This window comes from Bactrocera neohumeralis, chromosome 5 (genome assembly GCF_024586455.1).
Source record: "Bactrocera neohumeralis isolate Rockhampton chromosome 5, APGP_CSIRO_Bneo_wtdbg2-racon-allhic-juicebox.fasta_v2, whole genome shotgun sequence".
Lineage (NCBI taxonomy): Eukaryota > Metazoa > Arthropoda > Insecta > Diptera > Tephritidae > Bactrocera > Bactrocera neohumeralis.
Window position 1 is genome coordinate 55377217 of NC_065922.1, and position 17874 is coordinate 55395090.

General features: G+C 40.8%; 1 protein-coding gene across 1 annotated transcript in view; it reads left to right on the forward strand.

Moving 5' to 3' along the window:
• The window catches only part of LOC126757905 (serine-rich adhesin for platelets), an 84579-nt gene extending 67032 nt beyond the window's left edge, over positions 1-17547 (forward strand). The window contains exons 2-7 of the mRNA XM_050471825.1: positions 9466-10678; positions 10748-10961; positions 11030-11712; positions 15607-15809; positions 15946-16098; positions 17196-17547. Of these exons, the coding sequence (XP_050327782.1) occupies positions 9466-10678; positions 10748-10961; positions 11030-11712; positions 15607-15809; positions 15946-16098; positions 17196-17330 (2601 nt within the window). The 3' untranslated portion in view covers positions 17331-17547. The remainder of the gene's footprint in view (positions 1-9465; positions 10679-10747; positions 10962-11029; positions 11713-15606; positions 15810-15945; positions 16099-17195) is intronic.
• The last annotated feature ends 327 nt before the right edge of the window (positions 17548-17874 follow it).

Sequence of the window (17874 nt, forward strand, 5' to 3'; positions counted from 1 at the left end):
ATAGAAATTAGTTCAAATTCTAAATTAAAAAAATTGAGAATAAAAATGGAATGCATTGGCTAATGATTGCTCAAAGTCCATTCTTTAGACGATCTAGCTATAAATCTTTCTGGAGTCATTTACCTGTAAATTGCCTGCAAATAAAGCCCACTTACGAACTTAGAAGATGTGTAAGGCATAAGCTAACAAATAAAATAAATATAAATACTAACCGTCAATAGATTCTTATTTGCTTTTCGTTATTTACTTAACATATTTGTGTAATAACCTTTTGATTTTCTTCTTCTTTCCTTCGTCAAATTGTAAATATTTTCATTTGTACTTATATATTTACAAATACTTACTATATACAAATATATGGCTCCAATCTGTTATTTACTTTTTATATTGAGTTATGCGTGCTTATTACTTTATTTTTTGTTTTTGTAGACCTAGTTTCTCCAGTAACATTTTTAAGTCTGGCTTTTGTTTGGTTATCAATGAATGCTGCAATGCGTGGTATATATGTGGATCTTTCATTCATTGTATGAATCGTTGGCTTTCCCAGCATATATAATACCTTAGTTTAAACATAATCTTTCTTAATTCCACATTATTGTTTTGCAAAGAAAAAATCGTATATTATTATTTTTTCTTAGTCTATTAAAGTATCTATCGCCAATTATCATATAAATTGCCTACTCTATACCTATTTTTACAGTAGGAATCTCGTGTCATTAACCCGATTATTTTTTATTTGAAAAGCTATTTCGAAGCCAAAAATTTAAAAAGAGAAGAGTCGGAATTTAATATTTGTTCACCAAATCTGCAACAAGGCGATTTATAAGATAATTGAACTTTTAAACACAGCACATTCTAAACTGGGATTTCAAAAAAACTTTAACTTATGGAACTACTTCACAGCAATGTTTTGAAATTACAGAGATTTTCAGAATGCTAGTAAAGAAATGAAAAATTCTTTCAGCCTACATCATGATCATTTCTAACATTGTTCTTAGCTTATTAGTTGACTGACCTTGTTGTGGAGCAAAGTTTGCGACTTGATTTCATTGAAAATTCTAGGCTTTAAATTATGGAAGTTATCGCTATTTAAAAACTCACACTTCACTAAAAAAATTAATTCATGGCTGGTCTTAAGGTTAGCAACAATAAACAAAAATTATTCTCAAACTGTGTTAAAAGATGTTTGATGAGCTTTCGGTACCGAGGCTTCATTCCCAAGATGTGACACCGTAATTATCTTTAAAAAAGTTAAAGGTTCACTTAAAGTTGACCCAATGGAACCACAGCTTAACACTCGACTGAACGTATGATATATTTAATGTCCGAAAGTTCACTTTGAAGTCAACCCGATAGACCAATATTTAAGAATTCTTCATTTAGAGACGAGATTATACATATATGAACCAATGTTTATAAACATTTGATATATGTACAGTCAAAAATATCTAATTTACTAAATCTCCCTTAATGCTTGAAATTATCTATTGGAAAGTTAATGGATTTCAAAAAATTATTAGAGTATCCGGTATGCGCAATAATTAAGGTCGGTGATCGCCTGAAAAAAATATCTGTATTGATGGCATATCGTAAGTGTATTTATTAAGAAAGACAACTCCATTTTTTTATTGTAGTCTGCATAGATCGGACATGAAACTATCCCTCCATATTTCAACTTTTCGATACCACTACTGCAATATCCAACGATAAATACTAGGGCTCATTCTAGACAGAAAGAACTTGTAAAAGCTCAACATCGAGTAAAATGCAAGGAAAGCATCGATTGCCCCGTATTGTTGCCGTATAGCCATTGTGAAAAGGTGGGGACTCTCACCAAATATAGTACTTTGAAGTTCTATGAAGTGTTTGTATGGTAGAAAGGCGCTGGAAACTACTAATAGGCTGTTCACGGTAAGGTGGTTATCGGGTTATGTGATTATTAGATTAAAAATAACCTCTATGCTCCGTGAACATCCTATGTATGGTTATTTGCTTATTTTTACACAAACAGCTGTTCATTGTTTACAATTTTAGTTCAATGAAATTCCTACTTATAAAAAGCCTAAACAAAGTTTAAAAAGCAAAATAATCGAATTTAAAATAAATTCTGCTATTCAGGAAACGGACTTTATTGAAGGTGTGTGCTCATTAAATAATCCGAATTTTAAGAGTTCAAAAAATTTGCAGACATCTTGCGCCCTGAACAGTGTCACAATGCAATGGATGAAGTATTAGAAGAACTGCTAGAGGATATAACTTTAATCATCTGTAGTACACGGGAAGATGAACTCCATGTTCCAAAATCTATTTATTCGCTAGAAAATGTTCTGTGTTGCTTTGACGATGGAGATTTTTACAAATGCTGCGCGTCAGCAAATGCCAATTCGCTCATCTCCTATTTTTTGATGCTTTTTATTTCGGTTTTAATTTGCTGATTGTAAACAATAAACAGCTGTTAATAGCACATTTTCCAATAAGAAAACCTAAATGGAAATGCCAATCGCTTAGTTTTATTTATTTTTTGTGCTGCCATTTAGTAAAATTCCAACGACCTTTTAACACTGGAAATAAGCAAACAACCTCATAATCTGTAAACAAGGGCCTAGGTTGGTCAAAGTTGGTTATTTTGTCATACCGCATTTTGTTGTTGTTTACTTAATCACATAACCACATAACCCGATAACCACCTTATCGTGAACAGCCTATAAGTTCGCGAAAAATTGGCGAATATTCAACTGGCTGCTTTCATCAGTCTTTGCGGTGCACTGCGAACCACCCCAACTATGGCGCTGAATGTTTTGCTGAACATAGCCGCAAGATGTATTGCCGCGAAAGCCTCAGAGGTGGTTAAATGATTGCGAGTCTGATATGACCTCGAGAGCTGCCCTCCGCATTGCAGAATCAGGGTAGTTAAATGACTGCGAGCCTCGGCACTTTGGAATCCTCGCACACTTTGTCTGAATTACATAATACTTGGATTATAAGGTCGCTCGACCTAGCCCCAGGGTTACTTATATACGGTGAAATTTTTTCGAATGGGAGCTTGCGGGTATTGTTTTATGCTTCCTGAACACTACAGCGTCTTCCATGCGGAGGTGGCTACAATAAAGGTAGCATTAAATCTACTGCTCTGGAACGCAGACTTCTTCAGAGTGGTGAATATCAACTCCAATAGTAGAACAGTGATATTATCCTTGGGTAGTGAAAGAACGTCTAGACTCTTAATCGAGAATAAAGTTATTTAGTGATTAAACTGCTAAGATACCTGGTCACATTATTTCAGAAAACTATAAGGCTGATGAGCTTTTTAGAAGAGATGCTTCAGACTCAATGACTACGGTATGTAAAGTGGTTCACTATAGAACTGTTGGGGCTCAGACCAGCTCAGCAAGAATTAGCCAACTACCAACAGCTGTGCAGTGGCAAGGTCCGCCTGGCCCAGGGTAAATCGAAAGAAGTATAGGAAACTCTTCGCTCTCAGCAAAGTCCATCTTTCAATGGTCGTAGGAGTTCTAGGCGTATACTGTGCGATCGGGATTGACACGGTCAGGTTGGACATCTTAACGGATGCCAGCTGCATGAGCCGCTTGGAAGTATACGAGAAAGAACCATTTAAGAGTTTTTTAAATTTCAGCCGTGGCTCCTTCTCAATGAAAAGATAAGAACTTTTTATACGTCTTTTCACTCGATTCGAAGCACATACTAGACATACTAATTACTCTGCCTGAGTATTGTTGTGATTTACTTATTTCAATTACATATTTATTTGCCGATCAATAAGTGCCGGTCTCACTTTCGCTTGCCTCAAACGCTGTCGTTCAGTTTTATTCTGAAATTTGTTTTTATTTTGCAAATGTGAACACTTAAAAAATAATTACTGTCCTCACTTGAAGCAATGCATATGCTTATACAATAGAAATCATGTGATCTTTAACACCTTTCACTTCTCTAATGAAACACTCTTGGTTTCCTATCGAAGCAAAGTCGCTTACTAGTGTCACAATCGGCTCTGCTCACATTACTAAATCTAATTTCAAGTAGTGAAATTGTCCTCAACGGTATTTTTTATCATCGTTAAGATTTTATAATTTCGCTTTTATGCCGTTGGCGTTTTATGAGCAAGCCATGGCGCTTGAATTGGCCTAGCGAAAACGCTTAGCGCTCAGAAATCCAATATGCTCCCAAGTACATGCAAGCAATTTTCGATAAGGTTCCAAAGAAATTCGCGCAAATTTAATTAAATAGCAAATCATGCTGAATTTCTATTGAACACTTGACAGGCACAAAAACTTATAGAAAAGACTAGCAACAAATGCCCGCAAGTTAAGCTTTACGAACACTTATCTAGCGAGACACAAGTTAGCTGAAGGGCTTAGCGCCGAAAAATATTAAAAGCATAGACCGAAATTGAAACTGTGTTGTTGTCATAAGCCCAAAGAAGAGTATTACGGCTGGAAGATCACACTGCTACGCTTCATTGCTCGTGCTCGTGCTGTTACTTCAAGCTCGGACCGTTGCTAAGGCTATCGAAATTCAATAGTTTCTAATCCGTGGCGTTTCAAGCGTTGCACCTTCGACGTTTGCTTTAGTGTTATTGTAGCGCTTGTAGCCACAGTTAGTACTTTACTTGTAGATAGCGGGTGATCCATTTCGAGGTTCCCCACTTTTTTAAAGAAAAAACACAGAAATTTCAAATTTATTGGAAATGTTTATTATCATTCGAAATAACATTCTTTGGCATTTATTTTGGAAGATTATCTCTTTTAAATGTTGGCCGCGGTTACGTCTCATATGTTCCATCCGTTGAGTCCAATTTTCGATGACTCGTTCGAGCATTTCGACCGGTAACTGGCGAGTGGCACGCGTGATGTTTTGCTCCAAGGCCTAAATCGAAGGGGGATAGTCTGCACAGACTTAAGACTTTGCCTATCCCCACAGGTAAAAGTCTAATGGTACGGTATCACATGATCTTGGTGGCCAAACGACCGGCCTAAAACTTGAATTCATCTGCTCACCGAAGTATTCTTTCAATAAATCCATTGATTGATGCGATGTATGAGAAGTGGCGCCGACTTGTTGGATGCAATGGCAGCTCTTGAATACCTTCTGGTTGCTCTTCGTCCCAAATACGGCAATTTTGCTTGTTTACATATCCATTCGTTCCATACGTCAGTCCGAGTTGCTGCGGGCGGCGCCTAATCGACTGTCCACAGTCTTCATGTACACTCTCAGCTACCGCTGCTAAAATTCCTTCACAGTGTGCTGGACGTGGTCTATTCGGTCGAATATAATAAAGAATGCTGGGTCTCAAGATGTGTGTTGGTGTGGTGAATAGTAGGGTCAGTAGCCGATTATGTTGACCATAAGTTGAACGCAAAGCTATTGAAAAAGGTACCTCTCCTTGAATCACCCGTTACTTATGTCTGGCTGTAGGTACACCAGCCGTGGCTTCGTTGTGCCCCGTGGCACGTTACAAATCGACGCTGAAGCTTGGCCTAAACACCTGCCCAAGCTGCATGCGCCACATTATTGTTATTGTTATTATTTTGCTTTTGCGCCATTGTGACCGGGTTGAGATTAAATGTTCCCATCGACGAAAAATGGGTTAATGCTTTGGTGCAGCGAAAAACTCTGCTCAGCGCGGTCGATCTGTAAGCTCACACACTCGGCCACTCGCCATTATACTACATATGTACATATGTTTGTATGGATGTCTGAAAGTAGTAAAGAGTTGGCCGTTTTGTTTACTTGTCGCACTGGTTCAACGGTGGTGCACATTATGGTCGGTCGGTCGCTTGCTGGTGGTGGCATCGCATGCGGCATCGTTGAAAGTGACAGCGTTTATTGTTGTAACTGCTTGCTGTGTGTTCGTCTTAGTGGATTTTCTGGATTTTGTACAATAGACAATGCACTTACATGTACGTATGTAGCTAAATGCTTATAATAGAAATGTGAACTACTGTACGGCATTAACTTAAAGCACTTTTCTTCTCGTTTAAGAAAAAATGGAAAGTGGTTTCGCATTGTTTTTAAATAACACACAGCCATTTGTGGTATGTAGAAGAAAAATTGATCGTTGGAAAAAATTTCCAAAGCTGTTACATATAACTAAAAACATATCTACATATTTGCAACAGTATATGGCTAACCAAAGAGTAGTTTTGTATTTTCATTGCTACCATATCCTAATGTCGAAGCTGCTGCTATTTCTTTTTGCACTGACAGCCAGTTGGGAATGGTCATTATTTTTGTTGCTGTTGAAATGTCAAAAAACCGTTTCCAAATAATAAAAGTAATACTGTCATATTGACAATTCTTAGCTGGATACAAATTTGGGTCCATTTCGAATACGAAGATCAGAAGACGAAAACGGTGAATCGAACAAACAACTGACATAAATCACGTCTAATGCTAAATTACTCAGATAAAGTAGTGAGAGGTTTTATTTTTAATGATATGTTCCTCTTTTGCCTTGTTATTCATTTAACTGGTTGGTTGGGTTGGGTTAGTCTGGTAGGCCAATGGGCCACGCATAGACCAGTTTTGGTCCTTTGCGATATCTGATGGAATTCAGTTAGTATTCCGATCACGTTCCTGTCGCTTCTATCGAGTGCCAATAGGAATTTTGTGAACATCCGATCTACCATTTTGCACATGATATTTTCAGTTATGCACCCAAGTAGCTCGTTCCATCGAGTATTGATTTTCTTCTGTCCAGATCCTCGTATAGACAATATATAGGTTTCCCATTCATGGTAATCTCGTCTACTATTTCATTGCCCTCGATGGCTTTGTGACCTGGCACCCAGTTGAAGTGAAGTTGCTTGCTTCTGGCAACACTTTCCACTGCCTCCCAAGACAATTCTGGTCCGGGAACTTAAAAGGCTGCCTTATGCCTAACTCTGGACAGTATATCCTCGCACCAACTCCATATTCCATTTTTGAGCCATCCGCATAAATGTTTAGTGTTGCGCGCAGCTAACATTTACGCCAACCATCTTTTTCTATGTTTAACCTTCTTTCCCATTTGAAAAGTAGGATCATGTAGTCGATGTTAGCCAAACCGCCATTATTGCCCATGTAAATGTATGGAATGATTCCTTCCGTACCGGGAGATTTGTATGGGTCGAATGTGAGGATTGTCCATTCTATTTTATTCTCCTTAAAACTGTGTTCGGTAAAATTTACCTCACTTATCGATTCATAGGTAGAACTTAACGTGTCCTAGTCGGAGTTTAGCTCAAATGGTTTAAATAATCTTCACAAACAAATGCCGCAAGAAATATTCGCTGAAAAATGAGCTTATGTTGGGGTTAGGTTAGATGGCTAATCAGAGATCGCACGTGGACTGCTTTTTGTAGTCTTTTGTGAAACCATAGAAAAGAAGAACTCCTGTGTTCGAACTTAACAAAACGCTTAGTAGCCAATCCAAATTTGTACAGGCGTTTAATTTCCATTCCCGCCAATTGTTTGAGTCTTGACTTCCCAAACGCGGGACAGTCAAGATGGAAGTATTGAGTTGTTTCTACCGCATCTTCTTCCCTACTTTACAGCATGGGTGCCAATAAGGCAATGTTCTGTTCAGAGCACTAGATTTCTTGCGATCGATCTCAGGTCAAAAGGCTTTTGCGAAATTGCGTATACGATTGAGGCCCAGCGCTGGCCAAGCTTCTGCGAAGCCCAGCTATTTAGTAGTAGAACACAAGAGGATGCGGGAGCACCGACCCGCTCCTTTTATACAGATATCGGTTCTACGGTGCCTTGCTCATAAGCTTTACAATTCTCTGCAATTCCCCTGTGGACTTATACCCATACCAGTCTTATCACAAAAACACTCGATGCTATTGATAGCTACATTAGGCACTCCTTGACCAGACCTGAACGCACTGTTAATGAGTTCAAGGCTAGTATCTTCACTCTGCTATCCGAGTGACTGGTCACTTTCGGAAGGAGGCTGAACTCCGAAACAGTAGATGAACTGCTTGGAAAACACTAGATTAGTCAGGAAGTCTGCAGCTGGAGTTGATAGAGAACTCCTGACAGTAAACCCCTCCACCAACTTTACGCCCAAGCTTTGATTCATCTGTTAAGAAGCTCACTAACGGCTTCTTCGCACCCACATCTCCCTCGCCGGTATATGGGTAGAGAAGGAGCCGCCAGAGTACGGTTTGGCGACTCCATGTGATCCGGTATGAAGCCAAAGTGAGTGAGGATTTCCGAGTGTTCAGACACGTGCTCTTTTAGGAACTTAGATTCTCTGAGTCTGATAGCCACTTTCGCAGACATACACCTTCCGAAGTTGTCTACGGGCAGTATGCACAAAATGGCGTTAAGTGCTGATGAGCGCCGCTCGTTGAACGCTCTCGAGTTTCTTTGCAAGTGTGGTCTTTATCACATAAAGGCTCCATATAACGTAATGGGCTTGACTATGGTGTCGTAAAACCAGAGGATCACTTCTGGTGAGAGATCCCATCTTTGGTTAATGGCTCCCCTATAGCAGTACAAGGAAATCAATGCCTCTCTTCCATCTGCCATCGGTTTCCATTAACCTTTCCTATTCAGGATGAGCCCTAGATATTACGCTGTATCCGCCGTTTGCAGACGGATGTCTCCCATTTGTGGCAGCGATGCGCTGAAAATGTCAGATCGTTTTCTCAAAAACTGAAGAACTAATACGGACATTTACAGTTAGACATTTATAAATCGTCTCAGCTCGTCACGCTAATCATTTTCCTATACTATATATTTAATATTTATTATCGGCGCTGCAAAATCTTTAAAGTGTAATCGAATACACCAACAGGCAAGTGCTCGAGACCGACTACTTTAAAGCGCTTAAATCGCCATCAAATCAACTTTAATGCAGCGAATGCACCTCAGCCGCTCTAATGCTTGCGTTAGTACTTTAATTCTGCCTCGACAGGTTCAATTATAATCGATTTGCCATTACGCAATGCACTTGCGGCGCGCAACATGAGAAATTTTCACAAAGTCTGTTAACAGTCGGAGAGATGTGGGCGTAGTTACCACAATCTTTAAGGAAACGCCCTTTCTATGGGTGAGAAATGGCTGCTGACGGTGATTTGCAATTACGAAAATTGACTGGATTTCGCTTTCACATGTTGTACGCCCATCGCACTGACTGTACGTGCAACATGATTATTATCGATGCTGCCAGCAGCCTTCAGCTTCAGTTGATATTTCCAAACGAGCTCTTACATATGTAGCATACCTACGATTACATACACACAATCTGTCTGTATAGGAATCTTAAAAAAATTAAGGAAAATGTAGAATGAGTAAACTGAAATGGGTACTCGTCCCGACGTCTAACGGTTATTTTCTAATAACTTTAGCTTTAGGGCAGCCATTACATTTTCCGATCATTTTTTATTGACGTTGAAGTGGGCAACAACTAAAATATTTTAATTTTTCTTCTCTTCCCAACACGCTTACCGCTAACAGATGGAGGAAATCACTGAAGGTATTGAAAACATTGATCTAATATTGAATGATGAAGGGCAGCCGTTAGAGGTCAACAATGCGCGCTCAAGTGGGTCGAACGCGTTGGATGAAGTGTCGGCAAACAACTACTCCAACGAACTCGAAGACGAACCGAGTGGCGACGCCGACACTTTGAGTGCCGACGGCAGTTCACTGGATGCTAATACCGCTGAGAATGCCGCCAATACCGCAACAACAACCACAACAACCTTTTATACGGGGCATTTGTCCGTGTCATCATCATCATCCGTTATGTCGACGTCATTACGTATCGCCGCGCCAACAAAATTAAAACAAAGTGAAGACGGCAGCGTAAACGTGATGGCACGTCGACCTAGTTTCGATGCAATGCTGCAGCAGACACAACAACAACAATCATTATCCAGCACACAGCAAGCGCACAGCGTCAACTACGCATCACAAACACATATGCAGTTGATCGGCGGCAGTCCGGCACGTCGCAACCCACTCAACTTCGGCGGCATGCAACATAGCAGTCCCAGCATGCTGGAACGACGTAGCTCGGGTGGTTACTGCACAGGCGCACAACGCTCTTCGATGACCACGCCAGACAGCGGCATCAGCCAAACGCAATCCTCACAGTCGTGCACGCCTGGTCCGTACAGTCCCCACAGAGTGCTTTCCACACCGTTACCGGCCAAAACGTACTGTGACAAGTCCGTAAACTCGTCACCCAAGCGCATGATCTCCGCGCTCACCTCGCCCATTGAACCCTATGCGGCGAATGTGGGACGAGAGCATGCGCTGAAGCATGAAATCGAACAATTGCAGGAGAAACTAAAGGACACCGAAGAACGTCTCAAATCGTTACGCATACAACACGATTCACTGTCGCAGCTGCATCGAGATCTGCGTGAAAGTAACACGAAACTGCAGGAAGAGTCGGAAATGCTTAAGTTGGATGTGCAACATCTGAACGAATGTGCCAATATATTGCGTACCGAGCTGCAAACTGCGCGCGCCGATCGCGATGAGGCGTTGAACTTGCAGAAAACGCTGCAGGGTGAACTGGAGGAGAGTCGACAGGACAGGAAGCGTACGCAGGAACAAAAAGACAAAGATGCCAAAACCATACAAGATCTGCAGCGACAGTGCCGTGAAATGGAGCGTATACTGATGCGCAAGCATCCGGACTCGGTGTCGGCGCTAATAGGTGAGTCCCACATAATAGTTAAGTTAGGGCTTAAAAGCATGAAAACTAAATTTTGGACTTATTTTATAGTTGCTTCCAAAAATTCCGGCAAATGCGCGAGCAATGACCAGGAGAATGTCAACAGTCGCAAACTCTTGGAGCAGCGTATAGCGCAGTTGGAGTCGGATGCCAAGGAGCAAGACTTAAAAGCACAACAAATACTCGCAAATGTGCAGGCGCGCTTCAACTCAGTACAGTCCAAATATGAGACGCACATAGCCGATCTGGAAACACAAGTGCTCAGGTAAGTTGTGTTAAAGAATTCACACGTCAAATTAATACTTTTTAATTTGGAAATCAACATGCGAACAGCCTCCAGGAGATCAATACGAAACTGAACGAAAAGATCGAATCGCAAGTGCGCACACTGGACTACTTTGTCTCCAAGAAGGCTGAGAGTTACTACAACAATTGCACGCAAACCGATGCCAATGTCGTGGCCGTTGAGCAGGAGGCAGGCTGCAGCGGCGATATAACCAAACGCGCCAGTGTAAACACAACTGGCGAAAGAGGCAGCGCCAGCAACACTGCCACCACCACCACCTATGCCAATGCCAATGCCAGTGCGAACAACAGCAGCACCAACACTACCGGCACACAAACGGTACAAACGAAGCATACACGCGATCACAGCACCAACACCATTGGCACCTCGAGCGCCGTACATTCGGCAAGTTCAAGTACCAGCAGCACCGCCAATTCAACGCCCAACACCTCACGGCCAAACTCAAAACAGAGCGGCATACGCAAACCGTTCGCCACCGCCATGGGCACACTCAGCTCGGCGCTAGCATCGAAACTGCCTGTCTCACATTCGGATTTGACAATTTCCGCACATCACGCACACGCAGCGGCCAAAGAGGATGCACACTTGCTGGCCACCATACGCGGCATGCGCGTCGATTTGGCGATCAAGGACAAGGCCATGCAACGGCTGACGCGCGAATTGGAGGAGTGCAAGAAGACAATAAAGAAATTGCAACGCGAGAAAGAGGGTGAGCATGTGCGCCTTGAATGTATGTATATATAAGTAACTGTAGTGTGTATTTATAAGTAACGCGCTGCACGTGCAGGCGTTCAGTAAGCGCTTGCTTCCCAGCACCGCTGCCAAATTTTCCACTAATGGACATTTTCGATTATTTAATGGTAGGTTGCGCGCCGCGTGGCGTTAGCGTGAATTCCCACTGTTTGCTGGTGAAGAGTACATTTATGCCGTTGATTAATTGACTTTCTCTGCTCGATCGCATACTTGTACATAGAAATGGGAAATTGATTACTTGAGTGTGTTCAAATGCCGTTACAGCCGTCGCGTTTGTGCAATACACTTGGGTGAGTTATTTTTTGTGCGCGTTGTGCGCAGCGAAGGGCGGCGGCGCAACATGTACAAAAGTATATATGTACGTGCGTAGTAGCTTCTTTCAATCGCGCATGTAAAATTTACTTGGCATAGATAACGTATAGTTTCGTTTTTGTTTTATTATCCATTAGCACACCTTCGCCACGTGCGTCGCATTTAAATGCCACTGTGGTCGCCGTTATCATTGCCAGCGGCAGCAATGCGACGCAAACTGCACGCGTTACACGCTCACTCTATTATGTCAGCGAACGCAACATTTTGTAGCAGTCAACGCAGCGTGGCGTATTGATCATCTCCATTTGGCTTTGTCTATTGTTAATAACCTCTATAAAGTGTGCATCGTTTTGTTTTCTTTTATTTTTAGTTGTGTTTTTTTTTTAGCTGTGTGTTGCTGTCTGTCTGTGTCTTTGCGTCGAAAGAAAAAGTTTTGTTTTGAAAGCGAAAGTAGCAGGCTCTTCGGTGTGTCTTCTTGACAATACCCGTAGCTTATTGCTTTTGTTTTTACACATTTATTACCGGCTTATATTCGATTTTTTAATTAATTCGTTATTTAGCGGCTACTTTGACGATGTTTTCAAAATTAATCGCTTTGCTTATTATGTAACGTTTTGTTGTTTTTTTTTATGTGTACAATTTATTTATTCGCTTGGTAGCGGGAAGAAATTAAAATTTTAAATTGCTGCATAATTTTTTAGTGACAAAAAGAAGAAACTTCAGCCACACTTGAATAAGACATTGACAGATGTGAGTGTTTGTGGTGAACGGGTGGGTGGGGTTAGTGGCATAATAGTGCATTGATCTGCATAAGAAGATGTCACTGAGGTACACGCGTTTTGCTGCGGTGAAATTTACGCGCATAAATTTGTGTCTGTATGTGTTGTGTTGATTGTTTGTGGGCGAAGAAAGTGGCTGGGTGCTTTAGCACTGTAAACTAATGTGATGCGGCGCTTGTTAGTAGGGGAAGAAACAAGCTTGAGCGAATTAGTTAAAGCAAATAAAGTAAACAAAATAGTTTATATTGCATATTTTCGTATATAACATAAAATAAAAGCACGTCGAACGGCGACCTTAGTCAATGACAAATTTGGAATTTGTGTTTTCTCAGGAAAATATTTTAGAAAGTGATATATGTAGATATGTATGTATATATTTTAAATTCTATACAATATTAATTATTTGATAACAGCATCTGCGGTTCGGTTCACTCACGAACACCCAAAGAATTTCTAACAAAAAAGGTCCATATTATGTTACTAAGAGAGAGGTCTTTTGTACGGCATTATTATTAAAACAACATTGTAACCGTATGAAGGTTTTTTTGAGCCTTGATATGAACGGATCTTCTCCTTCTTAATTGGCGTAGACACCGCTTACGTGGTTATAGCCGAATTTGCAACAGCGCGTCAGTCGTTCTTCCTTTTCGCTATTTGGCGCCAATCTGAGATTCGGACCCAAAGCACGGCAGAGGTTTTAGATGGGCCTCGAACCCTATCAGGGTGGTTAGTGTGTTCATTCCACACTGCCAATTGGTACTGAAAATGCTTAGCATTCTCAGGGCGCTGATCAACGCATTGGCTTGATCCACTGTGCTTTTGAGCGCCGTGGGGTAAGACTGTCGTCAGTAAGTACCCACGTTAAACACACCAGACGTTCCAAGTGTAGCCAGGTCCTTCTCCAACTGGTATTTCCAACAGAGTGACGGTCTTCCTCTTCCTCTGCTTTCCCCGGTGGCTACTGCGTCAAATACTCTCAGAGCTGGGCGACATGACTTAGCCAGCGTAGCCGCTGTCTTCTTAATTCGCTGAACTATATCTCGTAAAGCTCATCGTTCCATTGACTGCGGTATTCGCCGTTGCCAATGTGGAAAGGACCATAAATCTTCCTCACAAACTTTCTCTCGAAAACTCCTAAAGTTGTCATCGTCCATACCTAGGAACCATGTAGCAGGACGGAGATGATGAGGGACTTGTAGAATTTGGTCATTGTTCGTCGAGAGAGAACTTTACTTCACAATTGCCTACGGATTCCGGGGTAGCACCTGTTGGCAAGAGTTATTCTGCGTTGGATTTCGAGGCTGACATTATTGTTGGCGTTAATGCTGGTTCCAAGATAGACGAAATTGTCTACGATTTCGAAGTTATGACTATCAGCAATGACGTGAGAGACAAGTCGCGAGTGCGATGGCTGTTTGTTTCGTCTTGCCCTCGTTCACCACTAGACCCATTTGCTTCGCTGCCTTATCCATTCTGGAGAAAGCAGAACTACCGGCGCGGTTGGTAAGGCCAATGATATTAATATCGTCAGCATACGCCAGCAGTTGTGCACTCTTGTCGAAGATGGTACCTTCTTTGTTTAGTTCTGCAGTTTGAATTATTTTCTTCAGAAGTAGGTTGAACAAGTCACACGAAAGGGAGTCGTCTTATCTATAACCACGTTTGTTATCGAGAGAGAGAGGTCCTTCCCAATTCTAACAGAGCTTTTTGTGTTGTTCAAATTCAAACATAGCGGCATGAAGGTAACTCCTTTTTGTGCTGTCAAGAGCTGCTTTGAAATCGACAAAGAGGTGGTGTGTCGGCCCTCTTTTCACGAGCTTTTTTCTAGATTTGGTGCATGGTCAGTTGTTGATTTTCCAGGCTCGATAAAACCTTATAGAATATAGTTTAGGAAACTTTTCCCACTTTGTAGTGGCTTAAATTCCAATCGTCGGGCTTGCTTTCGTCCGACCATATTCTACAAAGAAGCTTATGTATCCTCCTTATCAGTTCTTTGCCGCCGTATTTGAATAGCTTGGCCGGCGATCCATCGGTCATCACAGCGGCTTCTTCAGACGGGTAATTGCTATTCGAACTTCTTTATGGTCAGGCAATGGCATCTTTATCGATTAGGGAATCAGGTTCACCATCTCCTGGTGTTATGCTTTCACTTCCGCTCAGCAGGCTAGAGAAGTGTTCCCTTCATAATTTCAGATCACCTCTGGGGGTTCTACAAGAGTATGCTCCGGTTTTGAAACCTTCTGTTAATCGTCGCCTGTCGGCCAGGTTGTCAAGCTTTTCATACTCGCGCATTTCGGCCTCTCTCTTTTTTTGTCTGCAAATGCGGGTCGCTTCCCTCTTCATTACATTATTGTCTTAGGAAATAACCCATCCCAAATTTCGTGAAGATACTTGATTTCAATCGTTTAGTTTGTATGGTAGCTATATGATATAGTGGTCCGATATCGGCGGTTCCGACAAATGAACAGTTTCTTATGTGCAAAATTTCAGAGCGTTATCTCAAAAACTGAGGGACTAGTTCGCCTATATTCAGACAAATGGACAGACAAACTTACATGGATAAATCGGCTTAGCTCGTCATGCGTTTTCTTCTGGGTATTAAAAACTTCATGGCAAACTTTATACACCCTGTTCAGGCTATAAAAATTATCGACTTATCGATTGTTTACAATATTTGTTGTTCTGTTTACATATCTATAGAAACTTTTGTTCGCAAATTTTTACAAAATTTCTTCTTTTCTCTATTCCCCACAAAACAGCACAAAAATCCGACAAGTCACAGTGGAACAGCTATACGTGCTTAAATATCGCACGGCGTAGTCACGAGGCACTGCATCACAACCAAGCGCACAGCGACCAAATGCCCGCTACCACAGAGAGTCAAACGTTGCGTGAGGCGCAAAACAAACTCAAGCTGCTGGAATCGGATTATAAAATACTACATGACAAGCGTTTGAACGATGTGAGTGCAACATAAGAATTACTTGCTTGCTTGCTAATGCCATTTCAAGCAATTTTTCACTAAAATAAAAATACTTTAAAGTATGCATATTTTACATATTCACTAAAGAAGTATCACACTTTGTCATTTTAAACAGCTGAAGACCCTGCAGAGTGCCCATGAACGTGAGTTGGCCTCGTGTCATGAAACGGTACGCGTACTACAACAACGGCTCAACGAGCGCGACGAAGCATTTGCCACACAAAAACGCCGCAAATTGCCAGTTGACTACTATGCGCTGAAAGCCAAGGTGAGTGGCACGAGCACTGCTAGTCTGCTGGATAACAGCAGCATTAGCGAATGCAGCGCAGCGTTGCAAACTGAATGTAAAGCGGCGTTGGAAAGCTGCCATAGCGACAATGTTAGCCCGGTAACAGTGAAAAAGAAAAAGAAGTCTAGCAAAAAGCATACGCGCCACTGAATGTCCGAGCACAAGAAAAGCGCACGAATAAAAATATAAAAAAAATTAAAATTAAAAAAAAATCAAAAATAATAAAATATATTTAAAAATTAAAAACTAAAAAAAAAATATAAAAAATTAAAAAAAAAATAAAAAATAAAAAAAATAATAAAAAAATCAATTAAATACAATCATATGAAGTGCAAAACTTTTACAAGCATCATAATGCAACAGCAAAACTCAAGCTTGTAATATGCGACAACGTACTTATAAATGAATTTATTCGCTTTTGTTGGCGTTTATGTGATTTTTGTTGCTTTTTAATTGCCATATAATGTTTGGCACAATGCTTATAGTCTATTTTCTTTGGAAATCTTATTATTTATGATTGTTATGATTTTTGTCGCACATACTATACATACATGTATACATATGTGATATGTATTGTACTTTTGTAATTGTAATTTTGCGCATTTTTATGATTTTTAAAGCGGTATTTTTTTTGTATGCTTTGCTTTTTGCTGACGCTTCCTTCCGCTTTGCTTTAATTGTTAACAGTTCATTCGCTGCTACGCATTTCTTCGCGCTCTTTCGGTCATTTATTATTTAATATACGAGCGCAACTAATTAACTTTTACATAATAATATTTTGTTTGATATATTGTTGTTGTGCTGCGCTTCTTACCACTTCAGCGTTCGATCTCGAAAGTACTAATGTGCTTGTATGTTGCTCAACCATACTTAACTAAGTATTACGACATAATATTTTGCTAGTTAAATACGACTTTGTAACGTTGCCGCTTAAAAATTATTCATGTTCGAAATTAAAGTTATTCATTTAAACGTATAACTGTATATTTGTAGGTTAATTGCAGTTTAATAACAATTTTTAACAGCCAATGTTTAATGTTTTGTTTTTGTTTTCGTTTTGTCTTACGTAAACGCAGGTTTCGTCGTTGGAGCGTCGCCATTCGGAGCGTGAGGAACGCCTGCGCATGCTCGTGGATGCGCTGAGCAAAGGCCGTCTCACTGGCGCTATTGAGGACTTGCTCGGCGACAACAACAACCAGCGCAGCACCTAAAAGCGCGTTTAAGCGTCAGTATCAATCATGTTGTTGTTGTTTTAGTTGACGAGTTGACCATAGTTGACCGCATAAAAACACCGGGTCCGTTCCGTTTACGTAGAACCGACTGTCAACAAGCATCGGCCAAGCTTCTAGCTGCTATTTAGCACCCTGTATGCACATATTGCGCACATTGCCAGCGCAAAAAACAAAAAAATTGAAATTAAAGATAAAATGCTCAGTATTAAGTACAGTGCCCGCCCATAGCTGCGCGCTCCCACACAACGCCCTCTTTTAAAGTACAACAACGTTTAGTTTTAATTGCAAAATTTTAAATTCAATTCAATGCTCATCATGCAACAAGCAAGTCATATGCGCGTTGTTGAGCGGTTTTAAAGTTACTCTACTTTCCATATATGTATGTGTGTTTGCATGCATTAAGGAGCGCAGCAAATGTTTGCCATCCATTTCAATTGTGGTTATGCAGTAATTATTCAACGATCATAAGGTATGACTTTTAAAACACATACACTATTTTGTAAGCGAATAATATTAAGTATTG